The following is a 20,367-nucleotide window of genomic DNA, read 5'->3' as shown; positions in this document are numbered from 1 at the left end:
TGAAGATACAATTCATACAGGACAAGGGTTTTGGAAACAGAGGTAGCAGGGAGGCACGGGATTTTTTAGTGGCCTCTAATCTCAACTTTTAAATTTGATCTGATGGTTAAAAATCAATTCTCTCACTCTCACATAAGAACCCCCCTCTCGTCCCTGAAGGATAACTCAAGTGGTAAGAGCTGGGGACATAAGGGTTGAGTGAGATGAAGGGTGAAGGGTTCCGAGTTCGAATCCGGATGAGAGATTAATTTAGTGACATTTCTAACAACTAACATTTGTCTATCAAAAAAAAAAAAACCCTCTCACTAGATACATCATCCATATAGGATAATTGAGGATGAGAAGGTTCAGGGATCAGCTATAGTTTATTACAGATTTTAAAAAAATGTATTCATATTCAAATTTAACATTAAAGTTATAAGTAATATATATGTGCAATAAAAAATATGATGGTCATTCATAAAATTATAAAGTATCTAAATTACAAAGATAAATATTTTTTTTTGTGTTGACCAAGATATCCCCACAGTCGACAGTTGTGAGACTAATCCCTCACTTCACGGTCAGCGCATTAAGTAGTAGGGGGAACAAATGTACATCTGACTACAAGAAGGGTGATTTATAATTGGAATAACAATTTACATCCCGACTGAATGAAAATTTAAAGAATCAAAATCATATCAAAATTGATTATATTCTTAAATAGTTATGGTCAAATAGTTATTCAACCAAATATATTTATTAATTTCACCAATTTCAGTAATTAATTCTTAAATCTATTCAATCAAATAAACAATATCAATAGTAGTTATAAAATGATTGCCTTAAATAATTTTATCAGTCAATCAAAGTGTATTACTTTTTTTGACGGGATCAAAGTGTATTAGTAATTTATATGATTTTTTTTTTTTTGGTTACAACTGGAAACTAATTTATATGAATATGATTAATATATTAGTAACGTGTGATTTTATAAAATAAAAGATCAACGTAAATATGATGCAGATTTCCTTTAAAAAAAACTTTACCAATCCCATCCCATAAAACCTTATTTTCATCAGTTCCTTTCCACTACTACTGCTACAGCCCCTTTAGCATTCCCTAGTACCTTGAGGGTCAAGTTTCATCTTCATCTTAAGGTAATTTTAAATGACTCTCCCTCGGTTATATATGTTGCTGCTACAGGGGGAGTCATGTTATAAAATGTTGACAACAATTTTATACAAACAACTTTGCACTCTAATTTAGCAATATTTTGTCAGTATCAAAGATTTCAATTTTAATTTTTTTCCTTGTCAGGCCAGGGAATGGATTTCAATTTGAAGGAAATCTCTCCAAACATTGGAGCCAAAAATGGAGGAATGTTCACAAGTGGCACTGACCTTGTTGAGATCCCTGACTACTTATTTGTCAGGGTTGCCAGGGCCAGAGATTTGCTTGCATGTTATGGCCATAACAGTTGGGGTCCTTATGTTGAGGTCAAACTTGGAAGGTTCAAGGGCACAACCCTTTCCTTCAGGGGTCATTATGATCCAGAATGGAATCAAGTCTTTGCCCTTGACAAAGACCAAATTGGAACTGAAGAGAAAACTCTTGAGATTTTTGTCAAAGACAGTGCTTTTGGGAATGGGAGGTATGAGTTTGATGATTACATTGGTAAGGTTTCATTTGCTGTTTCTGATATTCCCAAAAAGTTTCCAAGTGATAGTGCACTAGCACTCCAGTGTTTTGGGCTAAAGGATCACATAGGGCAAAGACGCAGGGGAGAGCTTATGGTATCTACTTGGATGGGAACTCAAGCTGATGAGGCATTTCCTGATGCATTGCATTTACAGCGAATTGCTGAATCAATTGGTGTTTACGATGTTACTAACACTCGCTCAGGGATATACATTATGCCTAGGATTTGGTGTCTTAGGGTTAATTTGATTCAAGCCCAGGACTTGGTACTCCAAGATGGAACTGAAAGTGAAAACTCACTGATTTTCATCCAAGCTACTTTGGGGAATTTCACTTTTACTAGCAAAATGGTGAACAGCAATAATGGAAACCCAACATGGAATGAAGATTTGTTAATTGCTGTGGCAGAGCAAGAGCAATTTGATCATCAGCACTTGTTTCTCAGTGTGGAGGAACAAGGAACACAAGGAGGTCACAAGAGGTTAGGGACATGTGTGATTCCCATTAAGAATGAAGACAAGAGATTAGATGGTTCATCTGTGCCAACTAAAACCTTTGGTGTTGAACTGCATGGAGAATCTGCAGGTGAGATACTGGTGAAGCTTTCTTTGGATGGTGGGTACCATATGTTTGATGATGAGCCTCAGTGTAGCAGTGATTGGAATCCAACAGCCAAGAAACTGTGGAGAGTCAAGGTTGGAGATTTTCAGATGGGGATATTGGATGCTACATTGCTTCCAGCCATGAAACCGGGACGCACCGATGCGTATTGTGTTGCTAAATATGGCCCAAAATGGGTTAAGACAAGAACAGTTGTGAATAGTCTTTCTCCAAAGTGGAAGTGGAATGAACAATTCTCTTGGGAGGTCTATGACCCCTCCACATTCATCACAGTTTCTGTTTTTGATAATTGCCAATTACATGAAGGAGATATCGCTTCAGGAGCAATGGATACAAGAATGGGGAGGGTGAGAATTTGTCTTTCAGAACTAGAAACCAATAGACTTTACTCCTATTCTTATCCACTTGTAGAACTCCAACCTTCAGGGCTGAAGAAGATGGGGGTGATTCATTTGGCCTTCAGGTTTTATTGTCCGAGTATGATTAATCTCTGCAAAGTCTACACCTTACCACAGCTTCCGGCACTGCATTTTTCCAATCCACTGTCTCCATCTCAGTTGAGTGGTTTGAGGAAACAAACTGTGTTGCTTGTGGCATCAAAGATGAGCAAGAATGAATCGCCGCTGAGAAGAGAGGTTGTCGAATACATGCTGGATTCGCGTGAGATCGCGTGGAGCATGAGGCGAGGCAGAGCTGACTTTGAAAGGGTGAACATTCTCGTGAGCAAGGTCACTGCCGTATTCGCTCAACTCGACGACATACGCAAGTGGAAAAACCCATATGCAACAGTCTTAGCTTGTGTTATTCTCCTCCTTGTGGTTTGTCACCCTCAACTCTTGCTCCCCACAATGTTTTCTATGATGATCGTGTACCTGAATCAGAATTTGTATCAGCAGTATCAATTCATATTCAAAGGAGTTTGTTCGGTTTTCTTCTTCCTTGTGGCTATCTTTTGCTATTTTTATGTTCCCCCTCAACGCTTGCTTGCCACAGTGATTTGTTTAATGATCCTGATCAATGTGCTTCAGCTGTGTCTAAGGAAGCCAAGAAAATTGTCTCAAGTAGATTTACAACTGTCTCATGTTCACACAGCAAATGTAGATGAATTGGAAGAAGAGTTTGATCCAATTCCTTCCAAATTTGGAGACAACATCATGAGGAATAGGTATGATAGGTTGAGAATTGCTGCTGGAAAATATGTAGCACTGATGGGTGATTTGGCCACAAAAGGTGAGAAGCTGGAATCTCTCTTGAGCTGGGAGGACTTCACAGCTTCATTGTTAACTATGATTTTTTTCTTGGTAATGGGGATTGTTAGTTTCATTTTTCCTCTCAAAGTTATTGTGATTTTTTGGTTGCTTTATTTGCTGAGGCATCCAATATTTCGTTCACCCTTTCCTTCACCTCTTGAAAATTGGTTAAGAAGGATGCCTTCAAAACTAGATAGAATGATATGAGACTGAATCTCAGTCAATAGTTTTTTTTTCTTAGAGAGAGGGAAGCCAAAATTGATGTACAATATATTCATCAACCTATCTATGTAGTTCTTCAATTTTATTTTCTTACCAATCAATTGATTTTATTTTATTTTTGTTGCGTGTGTTAGTGTTCTTCTTCATCTGTGTGTGGTTCCAAGTTATACCATTCTCCTGTTGGTCGAATTATTCATTGAGTGTAAGCTACATCTAGAACACATCTCTCGTTCAATGTATTCAAAGTTTTTTTTTGAAAAGATATTCAAAGTTCAAACAAATAGAAGTTTTTTTATGGTAGAACAAATATAGAAGTTATTCATTGATAAATAATTACTCACGGATTATCTTCCGAATAATGTTTAAACTAATGGAAATTATCTCATTGATTAGTAATCATTATAAGATTTTTTATTATGTTATTTTTATGATTTCACAAAATTTTATGCTTTTCTTTCGCTTTCTCCACAATTAAGTAAACTTTTTATATTATATATAAGAGAAATTATGTCTATATGTTGAGATCAGAAAATATATTTAATATGTATTAAGGTACCATATTTCTGTTAGCTAGGATTCTAAACCAAATTGATATGTTTTCTTTATTTGATTGGATATAAGTGATTCTTATTAGTATATAAGATATATAAGAATTTTTCATTGGAGAAAAAGATATGTCAGAATTTGGGTATGATAGAAACTGTATCTCATTTTGATGCTTCGAAAAAATATAGGAATTAAATCACTACTGAAATAAGGAAACATAATAAAAAATAAAAAATACATCAAAACTAATCAATCAATATCAATATCAATATATATTAGAAAAGAAGAACTTCCATCAGGCTGATTTAGTGACGTGTCGTTCTCACGTTAATTCTTAGTAACGTGTCATTCTCATAAAAAAAAAATCATGTGTCATTCTCATGTTAATTCTCATAAAAAAATACATTTTTAAATTTCAGATTTGATTAGGATTGAGGTTGTTTATTTCTTGATTTTATCTTAATTTATTTTTGATTTTATTTTTAGAGTATTAATTAATTTTTATGGTATTTTTATTGAATTTTTTGATTTTTAATTAATTCAGGATTTTATGAGTTTTTATTGTGATTTGCTAGATTTTGATACTTTTTATCTATATTTATTTATTACCTTTTTAAATTTTATATTTAATTAGAATTTAGGTTTTTTATTTCTTGACTTTATCTTATTATTTATTTTGAGAGTATTAATTCATTTTTATTGAATTTTCGGATTTTTAATTAATTCATGATTTTATGAGTTTTTATTGTGATTTGCTAGATTTTGGTAGTTTTTATCTATTTTTAATTATTACCATTTTAAATTTTAGATTTGGTTAGGATTTGGGTTGTTTATTTCTTGATTTTTTATCTTTTATTTTATTTTTAATTTATCTTACATGTTCCCTGATATCAAAACCGTGATTATGTTACATATTTAATTTTTCAAAAAAAAATGTGATTATGTTAAATATTAAAATAAATAAAATCCAACGTGATCATGCTCCATTTATAAGAGATTCACGTCAAGGAAAAAGCAAAAAGATATTCAATGGGTAAATATTGTATATCTTCTTTTATTTTAACCTTTAAATTTCCTTATAACTAGCCATTTTAAAAAAATACAAAATTTGTGATAAGTGATTTAAATTAATATCATATCATTCTAAAAAGTTATTTCTATTTATCTTGAATGGTATGTCAAAACCAACAATTTTTTCCATCAAATAAAAAATAACCGAAAACTCCATTAGAGTTTATACAGAAGAAAGAGTTCAGAGTACTCTTCCACACCAATTTGACAGCCCAACGATTACACTACTATGAAAGCCATCATCTGCTTCCAAAAGGTATGACCACACTTTGAATAAATTTTTAAGCAATCATGTTGTGATTTTTTTCCTTGATTGTTTAAGCAATACTATTTGTGCTTATGATCTTCATTTTTTTTTTGTAATGAAGAGGTTTGTTGAATACAAATTGATATTTGAGTATATTTGGGTAAATATGGGTATATTTGTTTCAATGAAAGTCTAAACTAGGGATTCAGCTGGAAAAGTGTTACGAACCATACATCTCTAGCAATATGTTATCAATACTAAATTGTGAGAGATAACCAGAGTTTGAAGGATGCTATAATAGTTCAATGACTGAAAATCATGTAAGTTTTGCTTCTCATATATGAAAGAATGGATCTTTTACCTTCAGCTTCAGTAAAAAGAAACATACATTGTTGGATTTCTCTTCAAGCCTTTTTTCTTTCCTAATTTTGCTTGAGTAAGCAGCAAGTTAGATTTGTCAACTTCTAATTTGTTTAAGAAAGCTCTAGGACATTTGTCTTTTCTAAGTAAAGAAACACTTCTATGAATCATTTTAATCCTTTTCCCTTCATTCCTCACCTTAGCATATGCAGTTTTCTCCCTATATATATGCAGATACAAAATTGATTTTGGTTTTGATTTTGTGGAATGAAGCGAAAGATCCATGTTTTGATTGTTTGGGTTACTTTTGGTTTCAAAGACATGGTGAGCCTATTACAAGTATATGGCAGCTAAAAAGTACACATTTATACCCTTTATGAAACGCATGGGTTTACATCTTAGCGAACAAAATTCAATTATACCTCACATGTGCAAAGTTACAGATTTTACTCAATTAATTCATGTGTCTTTCATAACCTTTATATTAGTTAATTCAGTGTATGGTACAAAGCACTAGAATTTGGTGTTTGTATTTATGTTTTATAAATATCTACATTTTTATTATGATTGTTCTTTCTATCTTAGTATCTTAGATTGATTGATTCGGATTTACTTTGATTGAATAAAATGCTTCCATATTTACTTTGTTTAAATTATTTGGGATACTATAAATTGCTTATGATTATCATGACTTTGTAGGATTTTAGAGGACCCAAATGCCATTTTGTGCAGGTCTAAATGTTTTAGGTTGGGCATGCAGTATTGAGTGAGAGTAAACAAAATGTTGTTTTCATGAGCTACAAATGCGTTTAAATACTACAATTTGATAAAGACATTGGGAGCTGAGGATCAACCAAATGTCTTCAGCTGGAACAACAAGTATGCTGGTGCACATGTCCTTCTCTAAAAGGTAAAATTACTCATGTGCCAGCATTTAAAAATATCAAAAGCCGTTTTGTTAGTTTGAAGTTTGCATGACTCATTGGGTTTTCATTATTCTTTTTAATTGTTACCGTAGAGGGCATTGTTGAACGGTGATAAGAACTTTGATCAATACAGGCAAGAAGCTGAGAGTTTTATGTGCAAGATCTTGCCTAACTCTCCCTCTTCAAGTGCACAATATACACAAGGTAAAGACAACACCAATAGTAATGTTACACAACCAGTTAACAGTTGAATATATCTTAAGTTCTTAACTCTTAAGTCATGCATCATGATTATTACCAACAAGCTAGCCATTGGTAAGCTACTGCCAAAGTTCCTATATTAAGCACTATATTCAATTCATGTGCATGAGGACTCATGTCAATCTACCTCAAAGCAATCTACAGCATGTGACATCCATAATATTCCTCCTCACAACCTATTCCAAGTATATGACAGCTAAAAAATACACATTTAACTGCGACAATGTTTTAGTCACTCCAAACAACTTAAGAAACATAGCAAAAACACAGGTAAACCTCATTATTTCGTCATTTATGAGTTCAATAAATAAGTACATGTTCTACATAACAATATAGTCTATTTTTATTTTATATTGTTCAAATAACATGGCAAAAAGCTCCCACGGGAAAGAACATTTTAGCATGGAAATGCTTTAATGTTAAACATTAATAAGAAAATAAAATTTCATATATGATTTAAGTACATTGTTCATAGTTTTTCTAATGATTTTAGGAGTAAATGTACATAAAAATTATATGAGATTTTACGGGCCGTGTGGTATTTCATATTATGTTGTGGAGTTGTTTTATTGAATGATCATCTTTGTTAGTTTCTTAATTCCATCAAGTAAGAATCTCAACAAATAGTGTTTTTAGCATGTCAAATTTGTAGAAACCAAGGTATTGATCCATGCCTCAAACACAAGAGCAAAGTTCACCGTGCAACGCATGGGTAAAAACACTAAAAAGATTTGGTCCGAGGATGCACACAATTTGCTACTGTTAATCATTCTAATGGTCTTTAGGCAATTGTCTTTTCCCTATCAAATACTATCACATCTTTTTTTTCTAAGATTAAATATTGGTTAAAACCTGAATGACTTGGTATAAACACAAAATGATGTCATACTTTATGATTTATCTCTCACAATACTTAATTTGTGCTACTATCACATACTTTTTTGTTTCTAAGATTAATGTTTCTGAATGTTTTATTGTTGATTTCGTGCTATTGTCTTTATGTGCATGAATAACGTTAAACGATTTTATGTTGATCTGAATCAAACTTAGTTTATTTTACTGTGTGAAAACCCGAACTCTCATAATCACGTTTATAAAAAAATCTTTTCTCTTTTTTTCATTGTAGATTAAATCAGTTATTGTTTATTAGCCATAATTAAATCATCCTCTGATATGTTTTGCGAAATTCGAGATTTGGTTAAGCATTTTTTTTGTTAGTTATTCAATTGTATGAATTTTAATATATTTTTTATACATCTAAAAGATAAATTGCACCCGTTAAAAATCGATCCCTAGCCCTCCCCCCTACCCAACTCGATATACCCCACCGCTCCTACCACTTGAGCTATCCTATGGGGATACGAATTTTAATCTATGCTAGAAAATTTTCAATTTAAGACTTTCTCTCCACTTTGCTCATCATTTCAGATTCTTCTATTTCATTTGTTGTTTATTATATTTTTAAGTATTAATTGATGTATCAAATACAATAGACATATTTTTCGTGCAACGCACGGATAAAAAACACTAGTTTAAGTTATTTGACAATAGAATTCTACTACATTTCAAAAAAAAAACAATAGAATTCTACTAATAGAGATATAATACCGTAATTACATACTCCCTCCGTTCATTTTTAAGTATCGTTTTAGAAGAAATTTTTTGTTCCAATTTAACTGTCGTTTTGATGTTTTAAAATCCATTTTTTTAATTATACCCTTAGAGCATCTCCAATGCAAGGTTCTTAGTTCTTATTTTGGAGTTAAGAACTAAGAACTAAGAACTTTACCATTGGAGGTGCTGACATGGACTCCTTAGTTCTTAAAAATAAGAACTCAGTTCTTAGAGCATCTCCAACAGTGGCGGAAGCACAGGGGTGACTTCCCTGTGCTTAGTCACCCCTGGCTTCTTGAAATTTCTAAAGAATTTTTTTTAAGCAAAGCATTTAAAGGTAACTAGGCAAGAAGCAGAGAGAGTAACAGTGTGTGAGCACCACTGTTTACACACACAGCACCGGCAGCTCCTCTTTTTATTTTATTTTTCTTTTAATAATCACATGGAATGGGACCCACACATCCAAAGTTATAATATTTGAAAAACATAACATTAAGATAGTAGTGAAGCCGTGTTTTTCTAATGGAAGGAAACAGAAGCAGGAGAAATGAAAAAACAAGGCAAAGAGAAGAAAACTTATTGCCTTGTTTGGATTTGTTTAATTAAAGAAACAGCACAAAGAAAAAGAACGAGATTTTGCTTAGCTAGTACAATATTTTAGAACCTCTCAATTTTCTCTCTTACTCTTCACTTTCTCATGTATGACTTTTTATGGATATTCAAATTTTCATGAGTTCAAACTAGAATTTATTGGTTCAATTCTCATTTTTGTTGCTTAATTGGTCTCATTATATGAGATTGAATCTGTGGTGTTTGTGTTTTGTGAAAAAAAAAGTGATAAAAATTATGCACATCTACTGTTTGTAAAAAGTCTCCTATAAGATTCAGTGGACTTTTGTGTTGATAATTTTTTGGTGCGGAAGAGATATTTTGTGGTTCTTCTCTTCAATTATCTACAAGATAGTCTTTTTTGTTCTCACCAGAATACTTATCAGCCGGTTAGTATCTCTTGCACCCAAACTAATATGATATTTCTTATGCTTATATAAAATATCTCTTGCATTCAAACTAATTTTTTGTTCTCACTAATTTTTTTTTTCGCTTACCCAATTTTGGCAATTTTTATTTGATAAAAATTGAAATTTTCTTACAAAGATCTCAGTCCCCCCCTTCTGAAATTCCTGGCTCCGCCCCTGATCTCCAATGCAAGGTTCTTAGTTCTTATTTTGGAGTTAAGAACTAAGAACTAAGAACTTTACCATTGGAGGTGCTGACATGGACTTTAGTTCTTAAAAATAAGAACTCAGTTCTTATATAAGATGTTTTGCTTTTTGAGTTCTTAGCTTAAAATATTAATTATTTATCTCTCATCCAAATTACTTTATTACTTTATGAGTTTTGTTTTATTACTTTATGGAAAAAAAATGTATAAATAATGTGGTTGGTGGGACCAAATGAATAGTAGTAAGAACTAAGAACTAAGAACTCATGGTTGGAGCAAAATTACTTGAGAGTTGCTTAAACACATGTGGCAATACGGGCCCACATGAATAGTGCTAAGAACTAAGAAATAAGAACTAGCATTGGAGATGCTCTTACTAGTAACTGGAAATTAAATTCTCATTACATCAATGTTTTGATGTTTTAAAATCCATTTTTTTAATTATACTCTTTCTAGTAACTGGAAATTAAATTCTCATTACATCAATTCAAATAAAAGTACCCAAAAGAGCTTTCAAAGTTATATAGAAAAATGTGTTAACATTAAATTCTGTCAAAGGAAAAGATTCATCAATTGGAGGGAGGTAATAAATTTTTATTGGTACTAGGAAGAGAAGAATGATAAATGGTTTAATGATATGAGAAAGTGGAAAAAAATTAATTATCCACTATCTTTGTTGAAAAACTTTATAACTTCATGATTAGGATGTGAGATGGTAGAATGGGAAAAAAACCTCCAATAACTCACTATCTTGGTTGGAGAGCTTTTTGCTAAAATAACACTTAAAAAGGAACAGAGGGAGTATTACTTAGATATTATATTTTTTGATGTATTTTTTTTTACATCAGAAAGATAAACTGCACCCGCGAGGAATCGATCTATGGACCTCCCCCTACCTAGTCCATATGCCCCCAGCTCCTACCACCTAAACTATCATACGGTGACTAATTTTTTTATGTATTGATAGCGTAAAACAATTTTTACGTTGTTAATCATTAATATTTTAAAAATATGTCACATATTTAATGAACTAAAATCACGTCACACTCGCGCGCATAGTAAAATTATTTTACATTATTGGATATGTCCCTTATTCTCTTCTCTCGTACTTAAATTCTCCTACTAAAAAAACAATTTATAATGTCCATCCATTAGAGTAAAACTTTTTTTTAACAAAAAGAAAAGTGTAAAACTTTTAACACCATCTAAAAATTGTTTGCCAACTAAGAAAATAACTTTTCTAAGTCGCTCTGCGAAAATGGTTTGATGTCTACGAGCAGTGGCGGACCTTCAACCAAAATATTAGAGGGGCCAACATAAATTATAAAAATCAAAAATATTTTTTAGCAACAAAAAAAATTTCATAGAGAATAAGAGTAATATATTAATAAAGTACTTTATATACCAATCTTATATACTAAAATCAAAATTACATAAAAGTACAATTGAACATAACTAAATTGCATAATCCTCTAATCTAAAATAGCATTACAAAGCCTAAGATAAGTTGCACGCTTGACCGCTACCAAATTCAATAATAATTTAGAAATGTGAGCAATTTAACAAAAAGAAATAAGGAACTAGATCAAAAGTACCACCCAAAAAATATATCACCTAGCAGTAGCACTCTATTGTTTCATGTAAAGAGCAATACACCAAAAAATTATAAGATTAAGATAGTATATGCTAGCTACAAATAACAATCTCAACATTAGGATTTAGGAAAATGGAAACTATTGTCTATTGGAGCATTCTGTTTCGTTAAAAATAAAATAAAACACATTTTCAAGAAGCACCAAACCCAAACCCTTTATGTTTCATATGAAAACACTAGTTTTACTACTTACTAGAAGCACCACACAAACCACTAAAATACCATACCAGTGGACCACTTCAGTTTTCACTTTTCAAAGTTAATCTTGTAGTATAATAACATTCAAAAATGAAAAATCAATAGAAAATACCAATGCATCACTAACCGTTTAGCTTTGGACAATTGGATTTGGAGATTGAAGTTGGATAAAGAAAAGGATACTTGCAGCAGCTTGAGGAACAGGAACATGTCTCACAAAGGGAGAAAGATGAGGGTTTGAGGTTCTAAAGGGAAAAATGTAAAGTGGATTCTATCTTATGAAACTTGATTAGAATCCTACAACAATTGAAAAGTTTTATGAACATGACAATAGTGAGTAAGGACATATTCAATCTATTTTTAAGAATGAGGAAGAGAATGTCCAGATCATGGAAATCAGTTTAATTTCCAGTCCTTTGAGATGTACATTTCATCTGGTTGTAGCCTCCTACAGTGGGTCGGGCATTCTTATCTTTTTGAGAATTTTGTACAGTTTTATTTGTCAAAGTGTTTTTAATTGCACTAACTTATAGAAAATTTTCTTTCTGAATAGATTCTCACTAAATTTCATGAAATGAATCATATAGGATTAATATTAGGCATGTCCTACATTCTCTGCCCAAAGGGGAGATGCAGTGATATGTTATGGTATTCTCCTTAATTCAATAAATGATATATAATGAATGATTAAATTCTCATGTTTGTGATTTATTAGTGGTGAAGAATTTGGAATAGTCATCTTTGATGTATATGAATTTTTTATGTTCAGTTTTAAGGGACATGAAACATGCATTTTAGAATATTGATCTGCGGTGTTATATGATATTGTTAAACTTGAAAATATAATGTCTTCCATAAATCTCTTTCTAATATTTTTTTTTCCGCTGCGTTCTTGAATATTTCTTTTAAAGAAATATTTAGAGTTAGCATATCATGTGCCTCATACTATTTTATCCTACCAATTTTTTAAGGATTTAAATAGAGCTAGTATATCTTCCAATTTCATATTGATCATTGTTTGAAAGAGTGGGAGCACATGTATAAACAATGCATTTATTTGTTCAATAAGGTCACCATTATAGTTATATAACAATGTTGTAATGTTATGACATTGGCTTCAATTTTGATTCGATTTACTTTTGAGACTTGAGCAAATTATACGTCGTGAAAAGTCTTGGAATGACCTCATCATTTAAAAGTATTTGGCACAAGGGTAAAATATTTTACCTATTCCTTTCATTGAGGTACGTTTTATCCGTAAACTTATTCATATTTTATGATAATGAGAATTCACATGGAGAGTAATAAAAGGTGAATCATTTTATTTATTTTCCAGCTGATATTTTGAAAATAATATTCTGGATAAATAATATGTCATGTACTTGATTTGATTAAGTGGTGAAACTGAGTTCTATTAGCCCATTTGATGTTGCATGGTTTGCAATTTTATTGGGTTGTGGGCTTCTGTTTAAACTATGCAAGTACAAAATTTATTTAGAATGCTATTTGAATTCATGACCCATAATGTTTATTTATGGATACACATTGGCTTGAACTGGGTCATGATTTTGGCAAGAAAAAAAATATATTTCCTATGCAAGAACTTTATAAATTATTATGTGTGATGCCACCAAAGTGAGATTACTCATTTTAGTTTATATAAGTCTCTTTGTAGTTTGAGGAATATTTTCAATCATTTCATGTAGTTGCCTGCCCAAAAGGCGTAATTGTATGTAGTGATTGATTGAGTTTGACTAATGTATGAAGCTATTGGGGGTACATTGGTCAAGGAGGTCTATCCGCCCAAAGGGGGTAGATTTCTAAACCCAATGTATGCTCATTGAGTAGCATATCCTTAAAATTTATGAATGAAGTTATTGGGGGTGCATTGGCTTAGAGGATTTATCTTCCCAAAGGGGATGAATTTTCGAATCTAGTGTATGCTCATTGAGTAACTTCATTTGAGGTTCTGGCCTTGGTGTACACTTTCTGCCCAAAGGGGAATGTGTACTAATGTTTGCCTCATTAAGATAGCTTATGTTGATTAAAGTTATATGTCTTGATGTGCTTATTCTAATGCATTCCTTATTAGCCATTGATGGTGATCTTTGGTAAATGATTACTACTTCAATTAAGGATTTGACTTGAATTGGTTGAATCACATGTTATATTTGATCACTTATTTGAATATGTTATTTTTATTGAGATTGTGGTATATTGCATGATTTATCAAGTTAGACATTGCCCTTAGTTTGTTTGACATTGTGCTATGATATATCTCTTGTTTTTCTCTAAATTGTTACATATGACTGCTTCTCCAAAGAGGGCTATCATGTGTCATGATTTAGGTGAATTTTTATTTTAGCACTTGCAAGGAGATGAAGAGTTTAACGAGTTTTCTGCTCCTGAATGATAATATGTAGTAGTTGAGTTTGCTTCAACTTGATATAAAAGATCTTGAAACTCGGTGTTTTCAGAACCATCGTGCCCATGGTTGAAACCAGAATGGTGTTTGGGGCATACTAAATATTTGGAGCTTGGCGTCATTTGGGACCTCTGTGCCGGTGGTCGACGCTAGTTTGGAGCTGAGGCATATCGGGACTCGGTGTTTTTTTTGACCACCATGCTCGTGGTTGACACCAGTTGGGAGTCTGAGACATATTGGAACTCTATGTTGTTGGACCATCATGCCTATGGTCGACAGTTCGAGGCATAATTATAATTTTGAGCTCGGTGTCGTTGGGACCACTACGCCGGTGGTCGACACTAGATCGGAGCTGAGGCATAATGGTTTTAAGAACCATACAATTTCTTTGGCTCTAATGCATTTGAGAGAAATTGATATTTTAGCTCGACGTCAATGGGACCTCTGTGCCAGTGGTCGACGTCAGTTTGGAGCTTAGGCATGATGGTTCTAAGAACCATACGATTTCTTTGGCTTTAAGGCATTTGAGAGAAATCGGTAGGACCGACAAAGAAAATAGCAGTTTGGTTGTTGGATCACATTGGCATGTTATTTTCTTGCTACACTCCACCACACTAATGACTAGTCGACAGAGTCGGTGATGTTTGTAACCATGGAAGGTCTTATACCAATAAATGTTATGATGACCGCCATGATTCGATATTACTTTACTTTAGTTGGAAAGAGTCTCAGATATCGCACATTGGATCATGTGTTTTCAAAATGTGGCCACATAACAAAATTAGTCATTAGCCCGAGAGTCGTTTTTCAAAATATAAATTATGCAATTGATTTTGCCCAAGTGGGAGAATGTAAGAATTATTTATTAATTCTTGTGGGCTTCAATCAATTGCAATTTTTGTTTTAATAAAAACTGGCTAATTCATGATCCAGAGAAGTGCATATGTAAGCCAACTTAATCAGTTAAGTGGTCTATTTATTTGGGCTTGGATATCTGTATTGATTAGTGTGGACTACAGTGTAGGCCTTAACCTATAGGCCCATGATGGGAAGGGACTAGGGTTAAATATATGTTGGCTAGGTCCCCTCTGTAATCACTAATCTAATCTGGCTCCACAGCTTGCCCCATTGATGACTGTGAAAGGGAGTGTGAGATACAGAGGAAGCCCTAGTCATTTTCAGTCACTTGACTGTCACAAGATCCGGTGATGAAAACAAGAATTCTTATTCCATTCATGATTTGTCAGGTACACAATCTATCTCATTCTATTTGGTGTTCTATAATCATGTATGGATTCCAATTTATGCTTACATCTTGAACAAGTTTCTTATACTTTCCTACTTATGTCACACTCTTATGTCACTTTTTGTACTAACTTTATTATATATACTAGTTTCATATAATATAATATATTCTATGTATATGAATTTTTTTTTTTGAGAAAGTCTTTGAGGGAGCCAAGGCTCCCCTTTGTCAACCAATAGTTCCGCCACCGTCTACGAGCTTGTGTCTGTTTGCTTTTATAAACGTCTAGTAACTCCCCCGCCCTAAACCGTAACCGAAACACTCTTTTCTCCAACATAAGCCATCATCGCTAAGGTTATGTTCGAATTTTAGTTGGTTTGCTCCTAACCCACTTTACGCACATTTTAAAGCTGTAAAAGTGGGATCCCCCTAATATGCACAAGTTTTTTTGTTGTGTAACTTTACACAACCATAAAATTGTCTCTTTTGCCCCTGCTTAAAAAAGTAATCCCATCTTCATCCTTCCCATCATCTTCATCATCTTTAACCCAAAACAACCCAGATTCATCCCACCCAAATTCATATTAAAAAAAAACATAATTTCATCTTCATCATCACCATTCATCTTCTTCTTCTCCTTCATCATCATCACCATTCATCATCAACCCACATCCACAAACCCCACCCAAACCCAGATTCCGAAACATCCAATCATCTTTTCCAAATTCATTCATGTTTATCTCCCTCACCACTCACATCTTTCTCTCTTGATTTTTTTTTCTCCTGCAGCAACATCACCATTTTCTTCTTTCATCTTAAGTTGAGAACCACCCCTACCACCATGACTTCACCTTCATTCTTGGAACTGAACACCACCACCAACAGCCACGGCTACACCATCTCCTCCTCTCACCGAAACGGAGCCAGCACCACGAGCTCCCACAGTCACGGCCACAACACCACCGTGAGACCATCACGACAGATCCAACACCTTCACCACCGAGTCCCGCATCAGAGCATCATTGTTCTGCTCTCCACCATCATCCTCTCTTACATCGAGCATTGTTGAGCTCTGGGCATCCCCTTCCACCACCCACCCTCCGCTCAACAAAGAAAGCAATCCCCAACTTCTTCTTCAACAAAAGGCACCAGATCTGACTAGATCCCCTTCATCTACCTGAACCCAAACATCACCTTGCTTGATGGAAAAAGCTTTCCAAAAAATCAGGGAGTTGAAAGGGGAAAAGGGAGAGGGGAGGAAGAAAGGGAGAACCAGGGAAGAGGTGGGAGATAGGGGAAGAACGAATGTAGTGGGGGAAGATGAATGGAGGTTTCGGTGGTGGGGATGGAGGTTAGGGTGGGTTTCGGGTGGTTGAGGTTACTGCTGGGGTGGGTTTCGTTGGGTGAGATTGTTGTTCTGGGTTTCTGGGTTAAGTGGGTGCCCTGGAATTTTCTCTGATGGTTGTGGCGGTGGAGGAGGGAGGAGGTGGAGGAAGATGGTGGTGGCTGTGAATTTTTTCTGGAATTGTAGATTAGGGGTGGGAAGGATGGAGATGGGATTAATTTTTGTTGTAAGGGTAGAAGGGACAATTTATCTAGTTGTGTAAGGTTACACAATTAAAAACTTGTGTATATTAGGTGGATCCGTAAAAGTGAGAATTTCTTTCGTTAAGTTGAAAAGTACTTTTAACTATTGGATGCATACATTACATTTTCCACTCTTGTGTGGTTTTCTACTTACTTTCTTTCCTCTACCTTCCCTACTACAAGCAAACTTTGTAAAATTTAATACTGACAGGACATGAATACAAGGCATTAATTTCAACTTTCAAGCACCAACAATGACATGTGGATTACATTCAAACTCTGATGTTGCAATAACAGCACCATGCAAGGGGCAATATAGTCCATTCAATGCATTTATATACCCATGCAAACTTTCACACAAACACACTGAATAATGGCTCCGTTTCTAATCATCGTAACCGCCATTCTCGCCGCCGCAACCGTCGCCGTCAATGGCTGCTCTCCGGCAGACCGTGCGGCGCTTCTAGCCTTCCGGAAAGAACTCACCGAACCTTACCTCGGCGTCTTCGACTCATGGTCCGGCGATAACTGCTGCGTCAACTGGTACGGCGTCAGCTGCGACTCCACCACCGGTCGCGTCACCGACGTCAACCTCCGCGGCGAGTCAGAGGACGTGATATTCGAGAGCACCGGCCGCTCCGGCTACATGTCAGGCAAAATCTCGCCGGCGATTTGCAAGATCGAGCACCTCACCACACTCATCGTCGCCGACTGGAAAGCCATCTCCGGCGAGATTCCTCCCTGTATCACCTCACTCTCCTCCCTCCGCATCATGGACCTCATCGGAAACCAAATCTCCGGCCAGATCCCAACCGACATAGGGAAGTTACAGCGGCTCACAGTGCTGAACCTCGCTGACAACGCCATCTCCGGCGAGATTCCACCTTCAATCGTCAACCTCGCTTCTCTCAAGCACCTCGATCTCAGCAATAACCGTCTCTCCGGCGAGGTCCCCGCCGATTTCGGGAAACTCACCATGCTCAGCCGCGCGTTGCTGAACCGGAACCAGCTCAGCGGTTCAATTCCGGTTTCCATCGCGAAAATCTACCGGCTCGCGGACTTGGATTTGTCTGCGAACCGGTTCACCGGTTCGGTTCCGGCTGAGTTTGGAAGAATGCGGGTTCTTTCGACCCTGAATTTGGATAGTAACTCGCTTTCGGGTCAAATACCTTCAACTTTGTTAAGCAATTCGGGTATGGGTATCTTGAATTTGAGTCGAAACGGGTTGGAGGGTACCATACCCGATGTTTTTGGTCCGAATTCGTATTTCATGGCTTTGGATTTGTCGTATAACGGGTTACAGGGTCGGGTACCCGGTTCGTTGTGTTCCGCGAAGTATATCGGGCATTTGGATCTTAGCCATAACCACTTATGTGGATCAATTCCAATGGGAGAACCCTTTGATCACCTTGAAGCGTCGTCGTTTAGTAGCAATGATTGTTTGTGCGGGAACCCGTTGAAGACTTGCTAGTAGTGTGTGTGACCCGAAACCCGAATTAAGAACCCGATTTGTTGTATGATGATTTATCACGTAGCTAAAGTGTGATTTTTCAATTTAATAGTAGTGTTTTGTTATGTTGTTTAATTATTAATGTAATATTGAAGTGCTAAAGTTGAATTAATGGACGTGCATATATAGTAGTAGTATCAATAATGTGGCTTTCAAAGGAAAGAATTTATGTTTAATTGGGAAGAGGGTCAAGCTTGTTTTGATTTTTCTCTTTGTTGCATACTTGCATGTGATGATGAAGGAGCAATTGTATGTTCGTGGGCTGATGCTTGTGTTGTGACTGGTGTGTTTTATTAAGGACTTAATTTGGTGAAGATTGGCTTGTTGGTGCGTGTCTGGTTGCAGTTCTACATTATTGTTGAGGGGCTTTGAAGGAGAGTTGCATCACCTTGTGTATTAGTGTGTAGGATTGGACTAGGTGGGTGCTGTTGGGTTATAACTTATAATAAGAATTGTAATTTTGATGCTGTTTTAGTTTTGTTTTAGCTTGTTTCCTTCGAGTAGTGACTTGCTCTCTTATACCGTCATTACCTCTTTATGTATTTGGATTCTAGCACCCTTTATGCTAGTTTTGAATGTGATTTGGCTTATAAAAAGACTAGGAATCTGAGCTTCCTAGTTAGATAATGTAAAATGTTTTGGATAAAGAATTAATACTCACATTATTGTTTTTCCATATTATGATTTGAATGTTTGATCTATCAATACACAGTCATAACTTTGAGTGTGTTATATGCTCTTGGGTTAGTGTCATTTTAAAGAAAAGATAAATGTAATTTTGACAAGAATGTTGTTGTTAAGAATATTAACTGAAATTGTATGATCTATAGCTGTCTTGGGTCATTTTTTATTTTTTAATTTACTCATGTTGAGGCAAATTCTCAGAGAGGCTAGACAGAGTTAGATATTTTACTAGTATTATGTATAAGTGCTCTGCTTACTGCTTTGCCGCCATATTGAAATGAAAAAACAATAATAGAGCCCAACTACCACCACTTGAAGGGCACATGCTGCTCAACATCTTCACTTCCAACATGCATTAACTATGGAGATGGAGGCAACATGTCCTTCTTTTTGCCATTCAAATCCATGTAAAGACAAAAGAAATAACAATAAAATTTGCTCTACACCACTCTAGACCACAGGAGAAAGAAAAAAAATAGAGCAGAGAGATGTGACTTGAGTGAAAGAGAAAAAGAAAAAGAAAAAGAAAAGTGTCCCAAAATGTATGCTATATATTATTTGATAGTGAAGAAATAATGAATACAGATATTATGACATAGTATCAAAATGAGGAAAATACACCATGACCTTCCCCAAGGATACCTTTATAGTGTACCAAAGACATGCCATAAATTTGGTCCACTTAATTGTTAGCAAAAATGAGGACATAGACCCTCCCTCTTCTCTGGCTTCTACTTTTAGGGTGACCCTCTTTGCGTGTGGATGATCCAGCACTTTTAATTCGATCATTGATTGAGGATTGAGGACAGGCATATGATCGAGTACATGATGATCATGTGTATGCAATTACAACAACCACCCTCTCACTAGCCACTACATCATGGACATGGACATTATTTTTCAGAGTTCTTAGCAACATTTTATCTTTTAGTTTTTTTATTGAAGGTGCTTGTGGTACGACGAGTAAATATGTTATAGAGGGATTAGGGTGGAAGCATGCAATACAGCAAAATATACATGGAAATTAATGCTACTCCTGTATA

The 20,367-nt window shown here is 34.8% G+C and overlaps 2 protein-coding genes across 2 annotated transcripts; both read left to right on the top strand.

Moving 5' to 3' along the window:
* The first annotated feature begins 1,355 nt into the window (after positions 1-1,355).
* LOC130731486 (FT-interacting protein 7-like) lies at positions 1,356-3,942 on the top strand. Its single transcript, XM_057583801.1, has one exon. The coding sequence runs from the start codon at positions 1,362-1,364 to the stop codon at positions 3,756-3,758; it is 2,397 nt and encodes a 798-aa protein (XP_057439784.1). The 5' UTR covers positions 1,356-1,361; the 3' UTR covers positions 3,759-3,942.
* Positions 3,943-17,472: 13,530 nt separating this feature from the next.
* LOC130732932 (DNA damage-repair/toleration protein DRT100-like) lies at positions 17,473-19,134 on the top strand. Its single transcript, XM_057584955.1, has one exon. It carries the CDS (start codon positions 17,504-17,506, stop codon positions 18,599-18,601), a length of 1,098 nt encoding a protein of 365 aa, XP_057440938.1. The 5' UTR covers positions 17,473-17,503; the 3' UTR covers positions 18,602-19,134.
* The last annotated feature ends 1,233 nt before the right edge of the window (positions 19,135-20,367 follow it).

This window comes from Lotus japonicus, chromosome 1, assembly GCF_012489685.1.
Source record: "Lotus japonicus ecotype B-129 chromosome 1, LjGifu_v1.2".
Classification (NCBI taxonomy): domain Eukaryota; kingdom Viridiplantae; phylum Streptophyta; class Magnoliopsida; order Fabales; family Fabaceae; genus Lotus; species Lotus japonicus.
The sequence above is the reverse complement of the archived record's forward strand: the minus strand, read 5'-3'. Positions and strand labels throughout refer to the sequence as shown.

Coding starts and splice junctions, on each gene's coding strand:
- LOC130731486 (XM_057583801.1), top strand. CDS start 1,362: ATGTTCACAAGTGGCACTGACCTTGTTGAGATCCCTGACTACTTATTT.
- LOC130732932 (XM_057584955.1), top strand. CDS start 17,504: ATGGCTCCGTTTCTAATCATCGTAACCGCCATTCTCGCCGCCGCAACC.